This window comes from Wolffia australiana, chromosome 1, assembly GCF_029677425.1.
Source record: "Wolffia australiana isolate 7733 chromosome 1, ASM2967742v1".
Lineage (NCBI taxonomy): Eukaryota > Viridiplantae > Streptophyta > Magnoliopsida > Alismatales > Araceae > Wolffia > Wolffia australiana.
In genome coordinates, this window is record NC_135835.1 from 17834532 (window position 1) to 17850619 (window position 16088).

A 16088-nucleotide genomic window follows, 5' to 3' on the forward strand; every position below is an offset into this window, starting at 1 on the left:
TTTGTTATGCGTGTGTTCACCCTATTTCCTCTATTTTGTCGACTTAAATTGATAAACTTTGTCTACTTAAGTTATCTAGCTGCTCCGATGTTTTCAAAGTTTTCAATTCCGAAATACCTTTCCCTGTTAATACTTCCTCTTATTGAGTGTTTAAATCTCACGTCTGACATTTATCCTTTATATTTCACTTTTAATTGAAACGTGATTGCTTATCAAATGTCTTGATCGGATTCTTTTTTGGGTTTTCTGTTTGAAGGATAACTCTAAATTTCAGATTTCTTTTCTTTTATATGTTGCTTCTATCACCGCTAGACAATCAGCCTCTTTCAATTTTTTTTCTTTGATATTTTTATTTTAGTGATAGCTTCGGTGCACAACTGGCCCTTGGGATGTGGGATTTTATTCCAACTCTTTGATACATACGCTAAAACTACCATTATATAAGTCAAATAATTTCATGTTTTTTTCTGGTTCAGAAAAGGTCCAATATTCTGATTATGTAAAATGTGTGCCGGGGAAAATGCTTTGTTCTTGTCGTTTCAACGCAAAAAAATTTCTCAAAGTTGTTCAAAACTCTTCCTTTTCGGCTGCCTGATGAAAAGGTCTCGATGTTTTTGCAGGCGCCAGTTATCATTTTTGTCGAAGATTTTGATCTCTTTGCAGGCGTTCGAGGACAGTTTATTCACACCAAGAAGCAAGACCATGAAGCGTTCATTAATCAACTTCTCGTCGAACTTGATGGGTACTCTTTTTTTGTCTTTCGTCACGGGTGTCTGAGCTGTTGGATGTTTCCTCAATTTTTATCACATCTATGTTGTCTCATTTTTAACATCTGGAAAAATGGCACGTTGATCTTATCAGATATACTTTATCATGGATAACTGGTTACTTGACGATTTTTTTTTTAACAATGAAGATTGAAAGTTAAACATAGTCTTGGGGGAGTTATCGATTTTAGATGGCATGAACTATAACTTTGGATGACCTTGAGTTAGAGAGGAAGAGGAATGCGAGATGACTTTCCAGAAAAATGTCATGGCAAAAGACAATGAATGGCTCACATTCATGAATGCGTTATAAATAGTTTCATCAACTTCTCGACCCTATTAGCTGTTCAAAATATTTTTATCAACTTCTTGATGTGGGATCTCCCTTGGTTTTCTAAATGCCTCCGTGCATTTACATTTTTTAACATTCTTTGTGACCAAATGTGCATCGTGGTTGTTAATAACCTTTTGTCAGCAATTACTGTGTCATTGGTTGTCCATCAATAAATTGATCTAATTTATTGTGAGGGCCTCTAGAAAATACATTTATTTCCCATAAGATGAGAATCAAAGGAGAACCATACATAACTTCCCTAGTTTGAGCAGCACGGGGTAGTTAGTCATGAATATATGAAGAATCATTTTGAGCATTTGGTTTTTTGTTTCCTGAGAGGTTAGTTATCTGACGATAATTCTAGATTTTGACTTTGCTTTCAATGACTGAAGTTCGTTTGAAACTGCTCAAGGTCTTGATCTTCTCACTTTGATGATCCTCTCTATGGTGACAGGAAACAAGAAACTGACGGCTAGGTTTGAACAGTTTTCCATTACTACATACTGGCTTAATTACCAGTCAATAAACAAGGGTCTGTAGGCCCTGCTTACTAATGTGGCTTATTCCTAGAATAAATAACGCTGTCCACAGTCACGTGGGTCGCTTATAACTGTGGCAGACATATAATGATATAAAGAAACTAAAAGGGCAAACTATTTGGGCCACTTATAACATGTGCCCCATTGAAAGGAATAAAGACAAAAATAAAAAAACAAGAAATAAGAACAATGTCTCTAATCAACAAGGTTGAGAGGGCCTTTATGAAACATTAAAAGAATTTTCAAGAACTTGAAACAGGTTGGTATCCGGGGAACCGAACTCATTGATTTGTCATAAAGGAACATGTGATCTGTGAGGAATGGAAAACATAGGCCTGCTGTCTGGCCAAAAAAGGAAAAAAAAAAAGAATAAGTGAAGAAAATAAAAAAATTCTCGTGCACGATTGACTGTCATATTAATGACCTTAATTTCTTTTTTCAGGTTTGAGAAACAAGATGGTGTTGTCCTATTAGCCACCACCAGAAATCTCAAGCAAATAGATCAGGCGCTGCAAAGACCTGGCCGCATGGACAGGGTTTTGCACCTTCAACGTCCAACCCAGATGGAAAGAGAGAAGATACTGAAAATATCGGCCAGGGAAACAATGGATGAGCAACTTATTGGTTTTGTGGACTGGAAGAAGGTAACTAAACTTTTTGAAAGAGATTATGAGATTATGATCATTTAGAGTCCAATTCTTATTCCCCTTTGGTGACCAAGGACGCCAATGTGCGTCTGTTACGTTTCCTTCATGACGTCCATTGCCCGAGATATATCAAGCAGATAATGACAACAAGTAATTAATCTGTCTTTCTGTGAAACTAGTAGCTAAAATTTCTTGAATCCATTTTTGAGTTGGGATCCACATATCCACGGGGTATTTCATTTTATTCAGAATCATAGACCATGAAAGAGGTTATTTTATGAAGAATGGATAAATATGAAGAAAGATTTATCTGATTTGGTAATTATATGTTTTTGTTTGCAACTTTTCAAAGTGTCTCTGGTAAAACATCCCTTCACTGCCAGTTTTCATTAGTATGTATATTATGTCAACTGGCCTCGTTGTTTCTGGCACATAGATTGAACTAGTGTCGTTTTAGTGAACTCTTATTTCTCTGTCCGATGAATGAGTTTTGGGCTAAGAACGACCTCAGCACTTGCATCGAGACCTTTACCAGATTTTGGTTAATCAACATAAAGTGAACATTCAATCTTTAAGCTGCATCCATTTGGTTCTACATCTCATATCTATAACAACCGCCTGGCGATGGCATCTTTTTTCCTCCAGGTTGCTGAGAAGACTGCTCTATTAAGGCCTGTTGAACTGCAACTTGTTCCACTAGCGTTGGAAGGTGCTGCTTTCCGGAACAAAGTTCTTGACACTGATGAACTAATGAGCTATTGTGGATGGTTTGCGGTAAATGCCCCTGTCTTCTACTTGGACGTTATTACTTAAACTGCCAAGGTTTCAGCTATTTTAAATATTGTGGATTTTATAGTTCGAATGTTCATATTATTTTCCACATTATTAGGAAATAAATCCAACATAAGACGCTGTCTTCTTTTTTCCATATATACTTAGTTTAAGACGTCCAAAGTCATGCAGCGGAACTCTTTAATTCATCCAATGGTAGTAAGTAAAAGCAGCTTTTATGACCCTGAGAGTTGATACGGGTGCATTATAATCATTCAGGCCTTTCAGTCGTTTAGCACAATCAATGGGACCTAGACATAGGGGGAGGGAAAGAGAAATTTGAGACGACTCTTCCCTGAACATATATGAAAAGAAAGAAGGATACCCAGTTCTTATGTGTGGATATGTATTCAAATCACGCGCCAGAGGGATGATGAAGGGGGAGTGGAGCTGGAGCGACATGGGATGGCAGAATTGACTTTAGAGACTCTGATGCTGCGGCAGTTGAGAGCTAGTACTTGGGAGATCATCCCCATGCAGTGGCAATCTTGACTGATTCGGTTAGCCTGATTGTATATGTTACTGAACGTGTACATTCTCACTCTTTATTCTTTCCTCTTCCTTGCATTCTGATACCAATCAGTTCTTCGCCAACAAATATCAACGAAGGAAGCAGAAGCTGAAGGATTAAAGTCGCACGTGCGAGAGAAGCCCGTACGTGCTAAATGACTATTAAAGAAGCGGGCGACAAGTAGGAAGCAGAATGTTTTTGTCGGTCGGGCAGTTGCAACAGCAGCTGAGGCTGGGGGCGGAGCAGGCGGCGTCCAGAGGGGAATAGCTCAGCTGAGCTGTTCTTCCACTTCTACCCTCCTTCCTAACCACCTTCTTCCTCTTCCCATCGAACTCTAACTCTCGTGTTCCCGGTTATTTTGGTGAGGGTTCTCCCTTGGACTTATCCTCAGTTGAAGTAAGAACTACATCTTTCTCTTCTAAAGGTACTCTTCGGGTCTCGCGGGTATCACATTCCGATCTAGAAGAAGACAGTAATTTCGGGAATCCACCATCCTTGATCTCTATACCTCGTGATGAGCATTTTAGAGTTCTACATTGATTCCTTGAGGTGTGGAAGCTCAAGGATGTGAAGATGTGGTAGCCTTTGTGGAGAAGGTGATCCTTACTGGCCTTTCTCCGCATTGAATGCACGCAGAAAGCTAATGATAGTGCACAGCTATGATGTTCTAGGATGCATTCCCTTGCTCATAGGATAGTGGGGTTCCTTCGTGGCCCTGCTTCCTTTTTCTCCTTTGATCATCCATAGTTCAACACTAGTTGTATTTCTCCCTTTTCAATTGTTCAGTCTGTTTTTTTTTCACCTTCTCTATTCTTGTTCTGAATCTCTTATCTTTGGATTTACCTTTCTCTAATCCTTTCCGTGTTACTTTTTTATTCTGCCATTTTAAATTTATGTAATAACTTTCTCCTTTGTTATTCTACTCAACTTAGTGCATCAGGGAACGGCAAAAGAAAATGATATTTTCATGGTTCTCGATGATTTAAATTTTACACTTCCTTAGGCCCTAAATACCTAGGTATAACATGAATATAGATGACATGTGAATTCTCTGCGGTGTTTGGAGCCTGATTGCCAAATTAAAAAATTTAGTGATCGACGACTGCCCACCAGTCAGCAAACCTATATTGTGCCTGACATATTTGGTGACATTTAGTATTTCACCCTTTTAGTTACTGTTTTGCCTTCTAGAGACTGCCATTTACTTCTTTTGTCTTTGCTCCTTGGGTTTCTGGAATGCTATCAATAATGCGTACTCTGTTTTCCTCAATCTAGAGCCTGAGCAGGAACTTCCCGAAGTGGTTGAGGGATATTCCACCAATCAAGGGCGTAAGCAGATGGCTTGTCAATCATCTTGGGCTGGGGTTGACGAAGGAAGATATTCAGTCTGTGGTCGATTTAATGGAACCTTACGGCCAGATAAGCAATGGGATTGAACTTCTAAGTCCCCCATTGGAGGTAAGCAAACCTTTGTTCAGTAATATTATCTGAGGAAGTTACAGATGTATCATCAGTTTTTATGCAAATCTTTTAATCTATGTGTTATTCATATTACGTTATTTGCTCTTTCTTTGTGGCTATTTGACGTTTTTTGGTGTATAACTTAATATTCATGAATGAAGGCTTTGACGTTTGTTGGGACTATTTTAATTTCTTTTGGTAATTGATTGCAAACAAATTACATGAAGAAACATGGATGGTTCGTTCTTTTTAGTTTCCGAAACTGATACATGGATGGTTATTGTTTCATTCATTACTTGAAAATATTGATGACGTTTATCTTTTTTGGTAATCTTCAATGCTTCAAATAATTTTCAAGTACGGAAATTGTTTTCTAACGAATTAATATGATGATAGTGGAGCAGAGAGACGAAATTGCCTCATGCAATCTGGGCAGCAGGACGTGGTCTAATTGCTCTTCTTCTTCCAAATTTTGATGTTGTTGATAACATATGGCTGGAGCCAACTTCTTGGGAGGTCTGGCTTCTGTTGTCTTTCCCATCTTTTTTCATATGGGCAATTTATGTTTTCATCCTCACTGTCAAGATATATTTCGCATTTGTCAAATTTATCTTTTCCGTTTCACTCTTCTTCTACCAAATTTTGATGTTGTTGACAACATATGGCTGGAGCCAACTTCTTGGGAGGTCTGGCTTTGTTGTCTTTCCCATCTTTTTTCACATGGGCAATTTATGTTTTTGTCCTCACTGTCAAGATATATTTCACATTTGTCAAATTTATATTTTCCATTTCCTTAAGGACTCCATCCTTTGATCAGCACATCACACTATGGTGTACGCTTTATGGCAACTCTTGTTTTGTGAGATCATGCTCCATTTATTATCAATGTGGATACTTATTAAGAAGATGAATTGGATTCTCAGATTCTTTGAATCCCCCAAAATCCCTCAATGCTCCTCAGTCCCCAAGCAAGAGCTCAAAATTTGGTCTCGTCACATTCCTAACTTCTCTCCTTTGTTTGATCTTATATGGAGCTTTATTCCCTCTCTCATAATCTCAAGCGCCCCAGCCGTAATGTGCCTGCTAGCTGATAAGGTCACACCAAGGATTTATCACGATAAGAAAAGAAGAAGCAACCCCTCAGGTGCAGACCACAGAGCACTTGGGGGTTCGAAAATGTAAAGGTGGGAAAAGGAAAGGCCTGGGAGTGGGAGATTCTCTCGATTTCGGGAAGTTGGTGAGAATCTGATCCGACCAGATCCTCCCGTACCTTGATATCTCCTCTATTTCTTTTCTCTGGATTCTTCTATCTGTTGTGAACTCAGTACTCAATTGAAATTCTTGCTGCCAATCTCATTGATAGTAATTGCTTTTGATTCTTCAATCGTGAAGAAGGTTACCAATTGTCTAAGCTACATTCTTGTACTTACAGAGGAACATAACACATGCTTTGGTTGGATTAAAATCGATTTGCTTCATGTTAATCAAACCTGCATTGAGTAGAAGTTCTCTCTATACAACTGTTGGTTCATTTTAATGTAGATAATCTCAAGAATCCTTGTCGTCAGCTTTTCCATGTTATTGATGAAATGGCATTCAATCTTGATATGCTTGGTCCTGTCATGCTGAACCAGATTATGTGTGAGACTAATGGCAGATTTTTTATCACATCGGAGTTGTCTGGGCCCAGTGAGGAGAATGCCTGATTTCTGGAGGATACCCCAAATCCAGAGGGGGTCAAAGACCCCTTGCGCAAAAGCTCGGAATTCTGCCTCCGTATTAGATTGGGAATCACCATGTTGTTTCTTGTTTAACCATATTACAAAATTGGTATACACAAGTGAGAAATAGCAGTAGTAGACCTGTGCTCAACTGGCGGCCTAGCGTAAACAGAATCTGTATAAATTTTTAGGGCCAATGGTTTACCATTCTGGAAAGTGAGGCCGAGCCCTATTTTCCTGTTCAAGTAAAGTAGCACTTGATGCACTGCCTGCAAGTGAGACAGTTTAGGTTGATGCATCAATTGGCTAAGAATATTGACAGAGTAGGAGATATTCGACTGGGTGTGAGCAAGATAGATAAATTTACCAACCAACCCTCTATAGGAAAAATGGATCAGTATCTGAGTCAGTTGCATCACATTTAAGTTTACTCTTTACCTGCTTTATGGGTATATAGAGGTTGGCTTTGGAGGTGAACTGTTTCATCGAGTAAATCATATATATACATGTATTTTTTTGTGTTGGGAGAGGATGATACTGCTTGATGAATGGGACACCTTGACGCACATAGAATACTTCAGGGGCATAAGCTCTTAATATCAAACAGGGAATGAAGCTATTGATCGGATTTGGTGATTGTCGAGGAGTTATTCCCAGTGATTATTATAATGTCATTTTTGTAGAATCAGGATGACTGCACAGCAGGGCAGGGTTTCTTGATGGAATAAGTATGATCACCGTTGCATTGGCGATAGTCAAGTGTTTGCGTGGCTTGAGTAAAATTCTCATATTAGGCTCAATGAGTTTTTTTTCGTACTATTTAGTGCCTTTCTCAAATGCAAACTTGTCCTGTATATATATCATATCCAGGAGGGGGTTTCATATAAACTTAAACGTTTAAGTCACCACATAAAAAGACATTTTTTACGTCAAACTGATGGAGTTCCCAATGTTGATTAGCTGCTAAGGGGATTAGAATTCTGACAGTGTTCATTTTGGCTACGGGAGCAAAAGTTTCAGTACAGTTAATGCCATACTTTTGGGTGTATCCATGTGGAAACCAGTCGAGCTAAACCTCTCAAGTTGACCATTTTATGTATACTTTCATAGTATAGACCCATTGACATCTGATAGGCTTCTTCCCTGCTGGGAGAGATTTTTAAGGACCTTGTGCGATTGGCATGAAGAGCTGCCATTTCATCATCTATTGCCTGTGTCCTATATGGTTGACTAAGGGTCTCTTGAAAAGTATGTGGGATGGCCACCTCTTAACGATTCATGAGGAATGTTGGTTAGAGCCTCATGAAGACCTATCAAAGAAAAAACAAGAGAAGGGACGTCACACATGCGACCCAATAGGGGCACTTGCGGAAATTTGTATAAAACAAACCCAAAGGGGGTAAAAGAGGGCTATAAATAAAGGCTGATGCCAAGAAAAGAAGGCATCGATTCTTATTGAAGCTTTAGGTTGCTCTGGCAATTGGGTCGGGGGAGCTCCTCCTTGCTGGATGAACAAAGACCAATTTGGACGTGCTTTTTTCTTTCATTTTCGTTTCGCCTTTGCAATCTTCTCTCTGGACGCCAATTCTGGTAGTCAACTGCTGTTTTCTTCATTGATCCAAGTGATCTTGTACGACACAATGACTTTTCAAGAGGTTTTTCTTTGGAGATTCTTTGTTTTCTTATTGGTGATACTATTAATCTTGTCAAATGTTTTATAATCTGTAGAGGCATTGTGGTAAGTCAGAGTATCAGCTAGGGTACAAGTAGTCTGAATATGAAGCGCACCATCAGGGGTTTGAGAGTGAGCATGTTCATCAGTTCTTACTGGTGTAATTGGATCAGTCCTGATCACTGGTGTAGGTTTTTCTGTAGATCGACTGGTCGACTGAGGTAGGGCAGACCCATCTCAAAATAAAATATTTAGTATGTAGAGGGAGCAATCCTTTATGGAACCAACCAATTCCTTGCATCTGACTCATGAGATTCCCAAGAGTCAGATTACACCATAGCATCATCTCCAGAGGGGACAAAAGAGTTTTGGGAGAATCCAAACTTGGGTAAGAGGACAAGTCCCGAGGAATTGAGGCTTGAGCAATTAGATAGGAAGCATGGCAGAAACACTCTCAGCAGCCTTGGGGGGATTGACCATCTTAATAAAATCATTCTTCAATGAATGTTACATCTTTGGATGTAAGGGTTTTCCTCGTGCTAGGATGATAGCACTGACACGCTTTCAGCATGTTAGAATTGTTAGCGTCGGCTTACCCTTAGCAGCTCTGGTACATCTTCTCCAGCACCTCCTCCTAAACCTTTCTCGTATGGCTAGGGCTTTGAAAAATAAAAATAACTTCTTACTCATTCACCCATTACAGCTGGTTTTGATACCAGCCAATAAAAGTAAATGGGCTGGCCACACTCATATGAAGTCACTTATTCTCACGTGGAAGAAAAAGTGACGTAACGACTACGTCACGTTGCTCCACTTACAGAAACACGACTCAATTACATACAAAGGGAAATATAATTATAAAAGCACAGGAAATCAATGCTGCCTAAACAAGAATATTCAAGAAACCCATAAATGAGCGCCCAAGGAGCTATCTTGAAAATCTCATGTGGATGTAAATGAACATAGCTATCACAGCGAAGGAGTACAAACTTGAAAGAAGCTTATCATGCGGATAAAAAGTGTGAAGAAGTTCTAAAGGAGTTTTTCCACCGAGTGGTGAATAATTAATTAATTAGGATGACCAAGCCATTGAGGAAGCAACCAGAGATGCTTTTCCCCTGATGAGGCAACAGTATTTACCTTGTGAGGATGACCAGGGAAGGTGTCAGGCATAGTCAAGTGGTAGATGCCTTCCCTGATTCTTACTAGCCCATACTTAAGTCCTGTGACCTTGTCTAATAGAAACGCATTGACCTTGTCAAATATTTATTTATAGGAAGAAATTCAAGCTAATCTTTGGACAGTGATCAAACTAACACAAGTTTGGGACATGTAAGACATGGCCAAGCAATCCAATAGCCTTGACTACAATGCTACCGATACCAGACACAGTTAATAAAGCACCATGGGGGGTTTGAACTTTCTAAGTGCTACAACAGGGTTCATATGATTTTAACAGTGTTTTCAAGCTGGTCATGTGATTGGTAGCACGGGAGTATATATTCCAGAAACCAGAATAATGATGAGGTTAAGCAGCAATTGAGAAACAAGGAATACCTGACTGGACCAGGGATGAAGACCCAATAAGATCCATATTTTTGACCACGTGACGTAGCTGTTGCAGTTTTTCTTTGATTTTTTCCATGTCTCTGGGAGGCCGCCTTTGAATGTCAAAATTGTGCACATCATTTTTGACTTCAGATATGTGAGCCTCACTGTTACTCTTGCTGACGAGATTTGACACCCAGGCAGGGGGCCATGGGTCTTCCAACAAATTCTGATGGTGTGCTGGTGATGTCTGCAATGACTGTGCCATAGTTGGTACTTGTCATCATTACGGGTCCCCTTAGGCTGGTAAAAATCTTCCAACAAGGATTTTTCTAGTTGGGTAGGTACTGTCAGATCGGTGGAGTTTTGAGACGGTCACATTACCAGGCATTGGGTTGACTAATCTAGCAGATTTCCCCGCAGTGTTCTGACTCTGACCACCTAAGCAACTCTCCACTTTGAGTACCTGAATGATAGTACCTTCAAAGCTGAGTTTGTGTTCTCGGCTAAATAGCTGGGCATGGACATTTTCAAATTTGGGATGCAGACAGGTCAGGGAGCAGTAGACATGGTCGCTAAGTATGCACTCCTGGTCAATACTGTGTGGTGGGTAGATGATTAAAATCACTCTCCTTCCATGTGGCCTGAAGCTCGTTAGCATACACGAAGACAGTAAAATGTTCCTGAAGAAAGCTCATAAATCTATATGCCAAGTCTGTTATGGTTGATTCATCATCCTGTTTCTAATATTGTTTCTCAATTGGATCCCATATTTCCTTAAGATGGTCTTAACCCATATTTGACTTAGTTTGGGAATCATTGAATCTAAAAGCCGTTGAAAAAGACTTCGTCTTTGCATCACCACTTGGTATAGTTCATATCTGCAGGCAGTGGTGGTTTGTTGGTCAGATGATAGGCTTGATCTCTAGGTTGGAAATTAATCTGGACATACTCCACTGATAGATGTGCTGTCCAGTAAAGAGAATTCTAGGAGCCCCCTGGGCAAGATGGGTATACCATTTATCCCCTAATTGGCCAAGAGAAGGACCGGTATTTACTAATACAACACCAAATATATGAAACTCCAGAAGACCAGAATAGTGTTGATAATCAGTGCATAGACTGACACGCTCTGCGCGAATGTATGATCAGAGTTCCACACTCCGACAATGAGATTACAGAGTCTTCTTTTATGGAAGATAGGATGAGAAATGCGAGAATAATAGAGAGAACTGAAATGAGTTGAAGAAGCTTGGCCGGATCAGACTCAACGCTTCCCTCTTCTAAGGCTGGAGGATCTCCAGCTCCGCCGCAGTAGCCACCTCTGAAAATTCTTCTTGTTTTCCCATAATCAGCTACCACCTTATTTAAAAACCCTACAAACCATTAGTTGGGCGTCGCACGTGCAGAGCATGCGGCACATGTGGCGTCGCTTGAGATTCTGCCCCTTTTCATCCTCTGATAGGTCCTTGTGGGGACCCTATCATTCACTATGGAGCATTCCTTCCTCCTTGGCCATGAGTAAAATCAAATAGGAAACATTAAATGAACTTAAAAATATTGGCAAATGAGAATGGTCCCACCTCGCTGTGGTCAGATGATGGTGGAGGTGATACAATCAGAGACACGGTCATGGAAGTGATAGGCAACATCTGTTGGAAAGCAGCAGAACCAGCAGGAAAAAGACTGGTCAGAAGCATCAGGGAGTAAGCTCATAGACTGGTCAGAGCCCCAATATACCACTTGAAGTCAGTCAACAATGACGAACGTCACTATTTCACGGAATTCGTATGTCAGTGTCTGGCCAAGATCTGATGGTCTTCACGATGGTAGCAGGGTGGTGTTGGCGAGCTTTGGCAGTGTTTTGGGCTGACCAGATGTTCTGGTGAAGCCAAGACGTAGAGGACTCACTGTCGTCTTTAGGGCAGACCAGAGATTCTGGCCAAGCCAAGACACCATACAGTGATTGCAGGACAGTGGCATTGTTGTCTTTGACCTCAGGAATCCAGGATGCGTCTTCACAGGAGATTTTCTGGCTCAGATAACATGTTAGGTCGTCAGGAGAGACAGACAGAGATGGTGAAACAGAGTGAGACAAGTAGACTGAAAACGATTTGTTTGGGTTTTGGTAGAGGGAAGATTGTTCATCTGCTCCATCTACCAATCCGACAATACTATTTCTACACACCAAAGCTGCTATTGAATCACCAATGTTGTAATTCCACCTGCCGGTAGTGCTGAGATTGCATCCGTCTTTATGTTAAAGAGAGAACCTCTATCTCCTCAGACGTCAGACTAGTCCGCAGTTGGTAGACAAATCTATTCTTTGTAAGGTTGACTCTTGGGAGATTGAATATGTGATGAATATAACCAATCTTTTATCTGAAGAGGAGATGAACATGGATAGACTAATTCAAAGACTGAAGAAGAATCTGTGAAGATTCTCATCACTTTGTGGTTTGTATTTCAGCAATTCCAATGGGTCTTGAGGGAAAATGATTGATTGGTCGTTGAAAGCTGTTTTAGGATTTGTCTAGTTTAGGAAGATAGTAAAACTTTGTCATGTGCTTCACCATCCCAGAGCTGGCTTTAAAAATATTTTTAGTGCTCTAACATTGAACTCAGTCTTTCGGTGATGCAGGACCATATGAAGTAGCATTTTTGAAAATACAATGCATTGATTCTCAGTTACTTTTAGTTATTTTTAGTCTTATTTCAGTCTAGTCCTTGATTACTTCTAGAAGTTTTTTCTCATTCTTCATTTTTCATGCACATAGTTTTGCGTTTAGTTATGCTGCTGACTTGCTCTAGAACGGGGTTCTTGGTTGTAGGGCATTGGATGTACAAAGATAACGAAAGCCAGGAATGAGGGATCAATGAATGGAAATGTAGAAACACGATCTTACCTTGAGAAGAAACTGGTGTTTTGCTTCGGTTCACATATCGCGTCCCAGCTATTGCTCCCTTTTGGGGAAGAGAACTTTTTGTCCTCTTCAGAGCTCAAGCAGGCCCAAGAGGTTTATCTTTAGCAGAAAAGTTTCCAGACGCCCAAGTTATTTGTCTCTTTTACTCTTTAACCTAGATTTCCATTTCAGATAGCAACACGTATGGTTATACAGTATGGATGGGGTCCTGACGATAGCCCTACCATTTATTTCTGCAACAATGCGGTAAGCTTTAGGCGCAACTATCTTTCAACATTCTGTATTTCTTTTATAATCTAGAACCGCGTCTGGGAAGAAAATCACGAAAGAGAGCACAGTTGGAATCTTTAGCGTACTCACAAGTAGCATTCTGCTTGGAAAAGGTTGGTGATGAATCATCATCATTATCTGCTAGACGAATTCATCATCATCATTCATCTGTTGATGACAAATTCATAATTGTCATCATCATTAGATCAAACGAATCATATGCTGAGGGTTTGTGCGTCACCAAAAACCATGGCAAGTTGAGTATGATGATGATGATAGGGATTCTATCATAATCCGCTGCTTTATGGATGTTGGTGACTATGACAAAATATAAGGATGATGACGGTGATAACAAATTTGACATTGCTTGCCAACTTTGCTATTGACAGCAGAAAAGGCTAATGATGTTTTATGTTTGATTTCAGTTTCTTAAATGTAAAAATTCTTCTCAATCTTTTTAGCCTTTATGCGACTCTCTCTATTTGTCAAGTATAAGTGGTTATGGTTCAGAATCAACGATTACTTTGTCTGATCGATTGATTGCAATTACCATAAAAAGTTGTCATTGTCATCCATCGGTTGATGAATCATCATCGTTATCATTGATCAGAGAGGATGAGATTTTGGGATGGCCGCAAGTTCATTGCTGTCTGCCAAACCTAGTTCAGCATCAATTTTAAGGATGAGGGGTGGACGATGACAATCCGATCAGGATTCCAAGAGCTTTCATCTATCTGTTAATGACGATTCATAATTGGCATTTGTCCAAGACCTAAAAGTGGATGACGATGAGGCAGGCAGTCTTTGGTGGATGATATGAAATTCATCAGCCACCGTCAACCGTACCATTACTTTATTTCATGAGAATAAATTAGACACAAATTTTCCTTGAGGTTGTGTCCAAGTCACATTCTTCAATTCTTTTGTGATTTTCAGAACTTTATTAATAGAATTGTAGATCGTTTGTTTTTCTTGGGTTCGAATTTATGTTTTAATGTTTATACGCAGGTTACTGCCATGAGTATGGGCAATATGCATGAATTTGAAATGGCAGAGAAAGTTGAGAAGGTTAATAATTTTGACACTAGCCAATTCATGAATTTCCAGTTTATTATTTATATTTGCGTTGTAAAATATGAGATAACTGCAATGTCACTTTTTAAATTCAGATGTACAATGCGGCATATGAAAAGGCGAAGGAAATGCTCGTAAAGAATCGTGCAGTACTTGAAGTGATTGTGGAGCATCTGCTTGAATTTGAAAATTTAACTGGAGAGGTACCTTACGTATTGTTTCAGACTGTCCATTCTTTATGTTGATTGTATTCTGTAAGAAATTATTGTACTGATAGCCATTCCGGACCAAATAAAGTACATTTTATTTTATTATTTTTGCCAACTAAACTGTTTGCAGATTTCCATTCCATTCCAACGTTTTCTGCATGATTTTGACTTTCAGTTTGAAATTTTTGAACAGGATTTGCTTAAGTTAGTTAAAGACTATGGAGGATTAAGGGAGCAGGAGCCATTCTTTTTGTCCCCTACCAATCCTAAGGTTCCAACTTCAGGCTCCTTCTGTTGACATTTTCCTCTATAATAAGCACAAATAAACTTCATTTGGTCTGTGTTCCTGTTTTCTTCAGAATTCATATTCTACTAACCATTTCGGTAAACAACTTTATTACCATCCTGACTATCTAACTATGGTTTTGCAAGAAGGTGAATAGTAGTGAATTCGAAATTATAAACTTTTTTTAGTGACTTTTTAGAAAGCAAGAGATCTTTTTTGATTCTCATTCCATTTTAGTCCATCGCTCATTTTGTACCTAAGGCCGAGCAGGGTAATCTTATTGTTTTTCCTTCTCCACTGCAGCTTATTTCTGGTGGCTCGCAAGGTTTTGGCAAGGAATCAGGGCTATCTTTGCTAGAGAGTAGTTCCTAATAAAGGCAACGTTAGATATATTTCTTCATTTATTTATTTTTCTTCTATAATATGGTTCGTACTTTTGTGTTCTTCCCCAAAATGGTTAAAACTTCCATTCGATATTTTTTAATTTACCTTGTGGCATCCGCCTAATGTAAATGCTCTTGGAGGCTAAGTGTTCAAAGCACTAAAGGTCATTAAAGCCAGAATTTCAGATACGATTGAGTTTTAATATTTAATAATGAGTACTTGATATTAATATGTTTCAACTGTCTCTAACAGTGCAGGTTCAGACCCCTCTCGCAGTATGAACTATTGGAAGGGCTTGTCAGAATGTTAAGAGCGGTCTACCTCCCCCTTGTCCACAAAGTCTCTGAGTGTTGGTTTGTGCCACACTCTGTAATTTATTGTGTCTCATTTTCATTAGAAGCGTGATGCTATATTATGATAGAAAGAAAAGAGATGGAGGGATAACATATTACAACACAGATTAACTTATAATTCTAAGATGCATTTGCAATTTTATTTAGCTTTCAATGAAAATAAATTGCATAGTCTGCGACACAAAACCTGGTAGAAGATAGCAGTCGAAGAGTCACTTAGGATCCCAAAAATGAACAGTGACTTTACCTTACTTAATCTGCCAGTAAAATCCATACACGCTTATTACGCATTTGAGGTCAACCTGTCAGTACTTAAAAGTCAATGAAAAGTCAATTTCTACTCATCAATTATATTTCAATGAAATTGTTGCTGTGGATTTCGGATGAAGCCTAGGATAAAATAATTTATATTCACCCATATACGTCCACCAATTCTCTATGACGTAACACATCATGTTGACTCACATCAAATTTCATGCATGCAATCCTAAGATTTTAAAAATGTTGTATCATTTCTAAAGGACCGAATCACGGTTCACATGCATTGGTGTTTAATT

General features: G+C 39.3%; 1 protein-coding gene across 3 annotated transcripts in view; it reads left to right on the top strand.

Moving 5' to 3' along the window:
- Positions 1 to 15677, top strand: part of EMB2458 (FtsH extracellular protease family) — a 28125-nt gene extending 12448 nt beyond the window's left edge. The window contains exons 9-20 of one of the 3 annotated variants that reach the window (XM_078582898.1): positions 621 to 742; positions 2083 to 2284; positions 2933 to 3061; positions 4905 to 5087; positions 5487 to 5606; positions 12863 to 13048; positions 13127 to 13201; positions 14234 to 14293; positions 14395 to 14502; positions 14702 to 14779; positions 15098 to 15176; positions 15431 to 15677. In XM_078582898.1, coding sequence (XP_078439024.1) covers positions 621 to 742; positions 2083 to 2284; positions 2933 to 3061; positions 4905 to 5087; positions 5487 to 5606; positions 12863 to 13048; positions 13127 to 13201; positions 14234 to 14293; positions 14395 to 14502; positions 14702 to 14779; positions 15098 to 15166 — 1332 coding nt within the window. In that variant the 3' untranslated portion in view covers positions 15167 to 15176; positions 15431 to 15677. The remainder of the gene's footprint in view (positions 1 to 620; positions 743 to 2082; positions 2285 to 2932; positions 3062 to 4904; positions 5088 to 5486; positions 5607 to 12862; positions 13049 to 13126; positions 13202 to 14233; positions 14294 to 14394; positions 14503 to 14701; positions 14780 to 15097; positions 15177 to 15430) is intronic. The other 2 variants (XM_078582906.1, XM_078582911.1) reach the window with 2 other exon arrangements.
- The last annotated feature ends 411 nt before the right edge of the window (positions 15678 to 16088 follow it).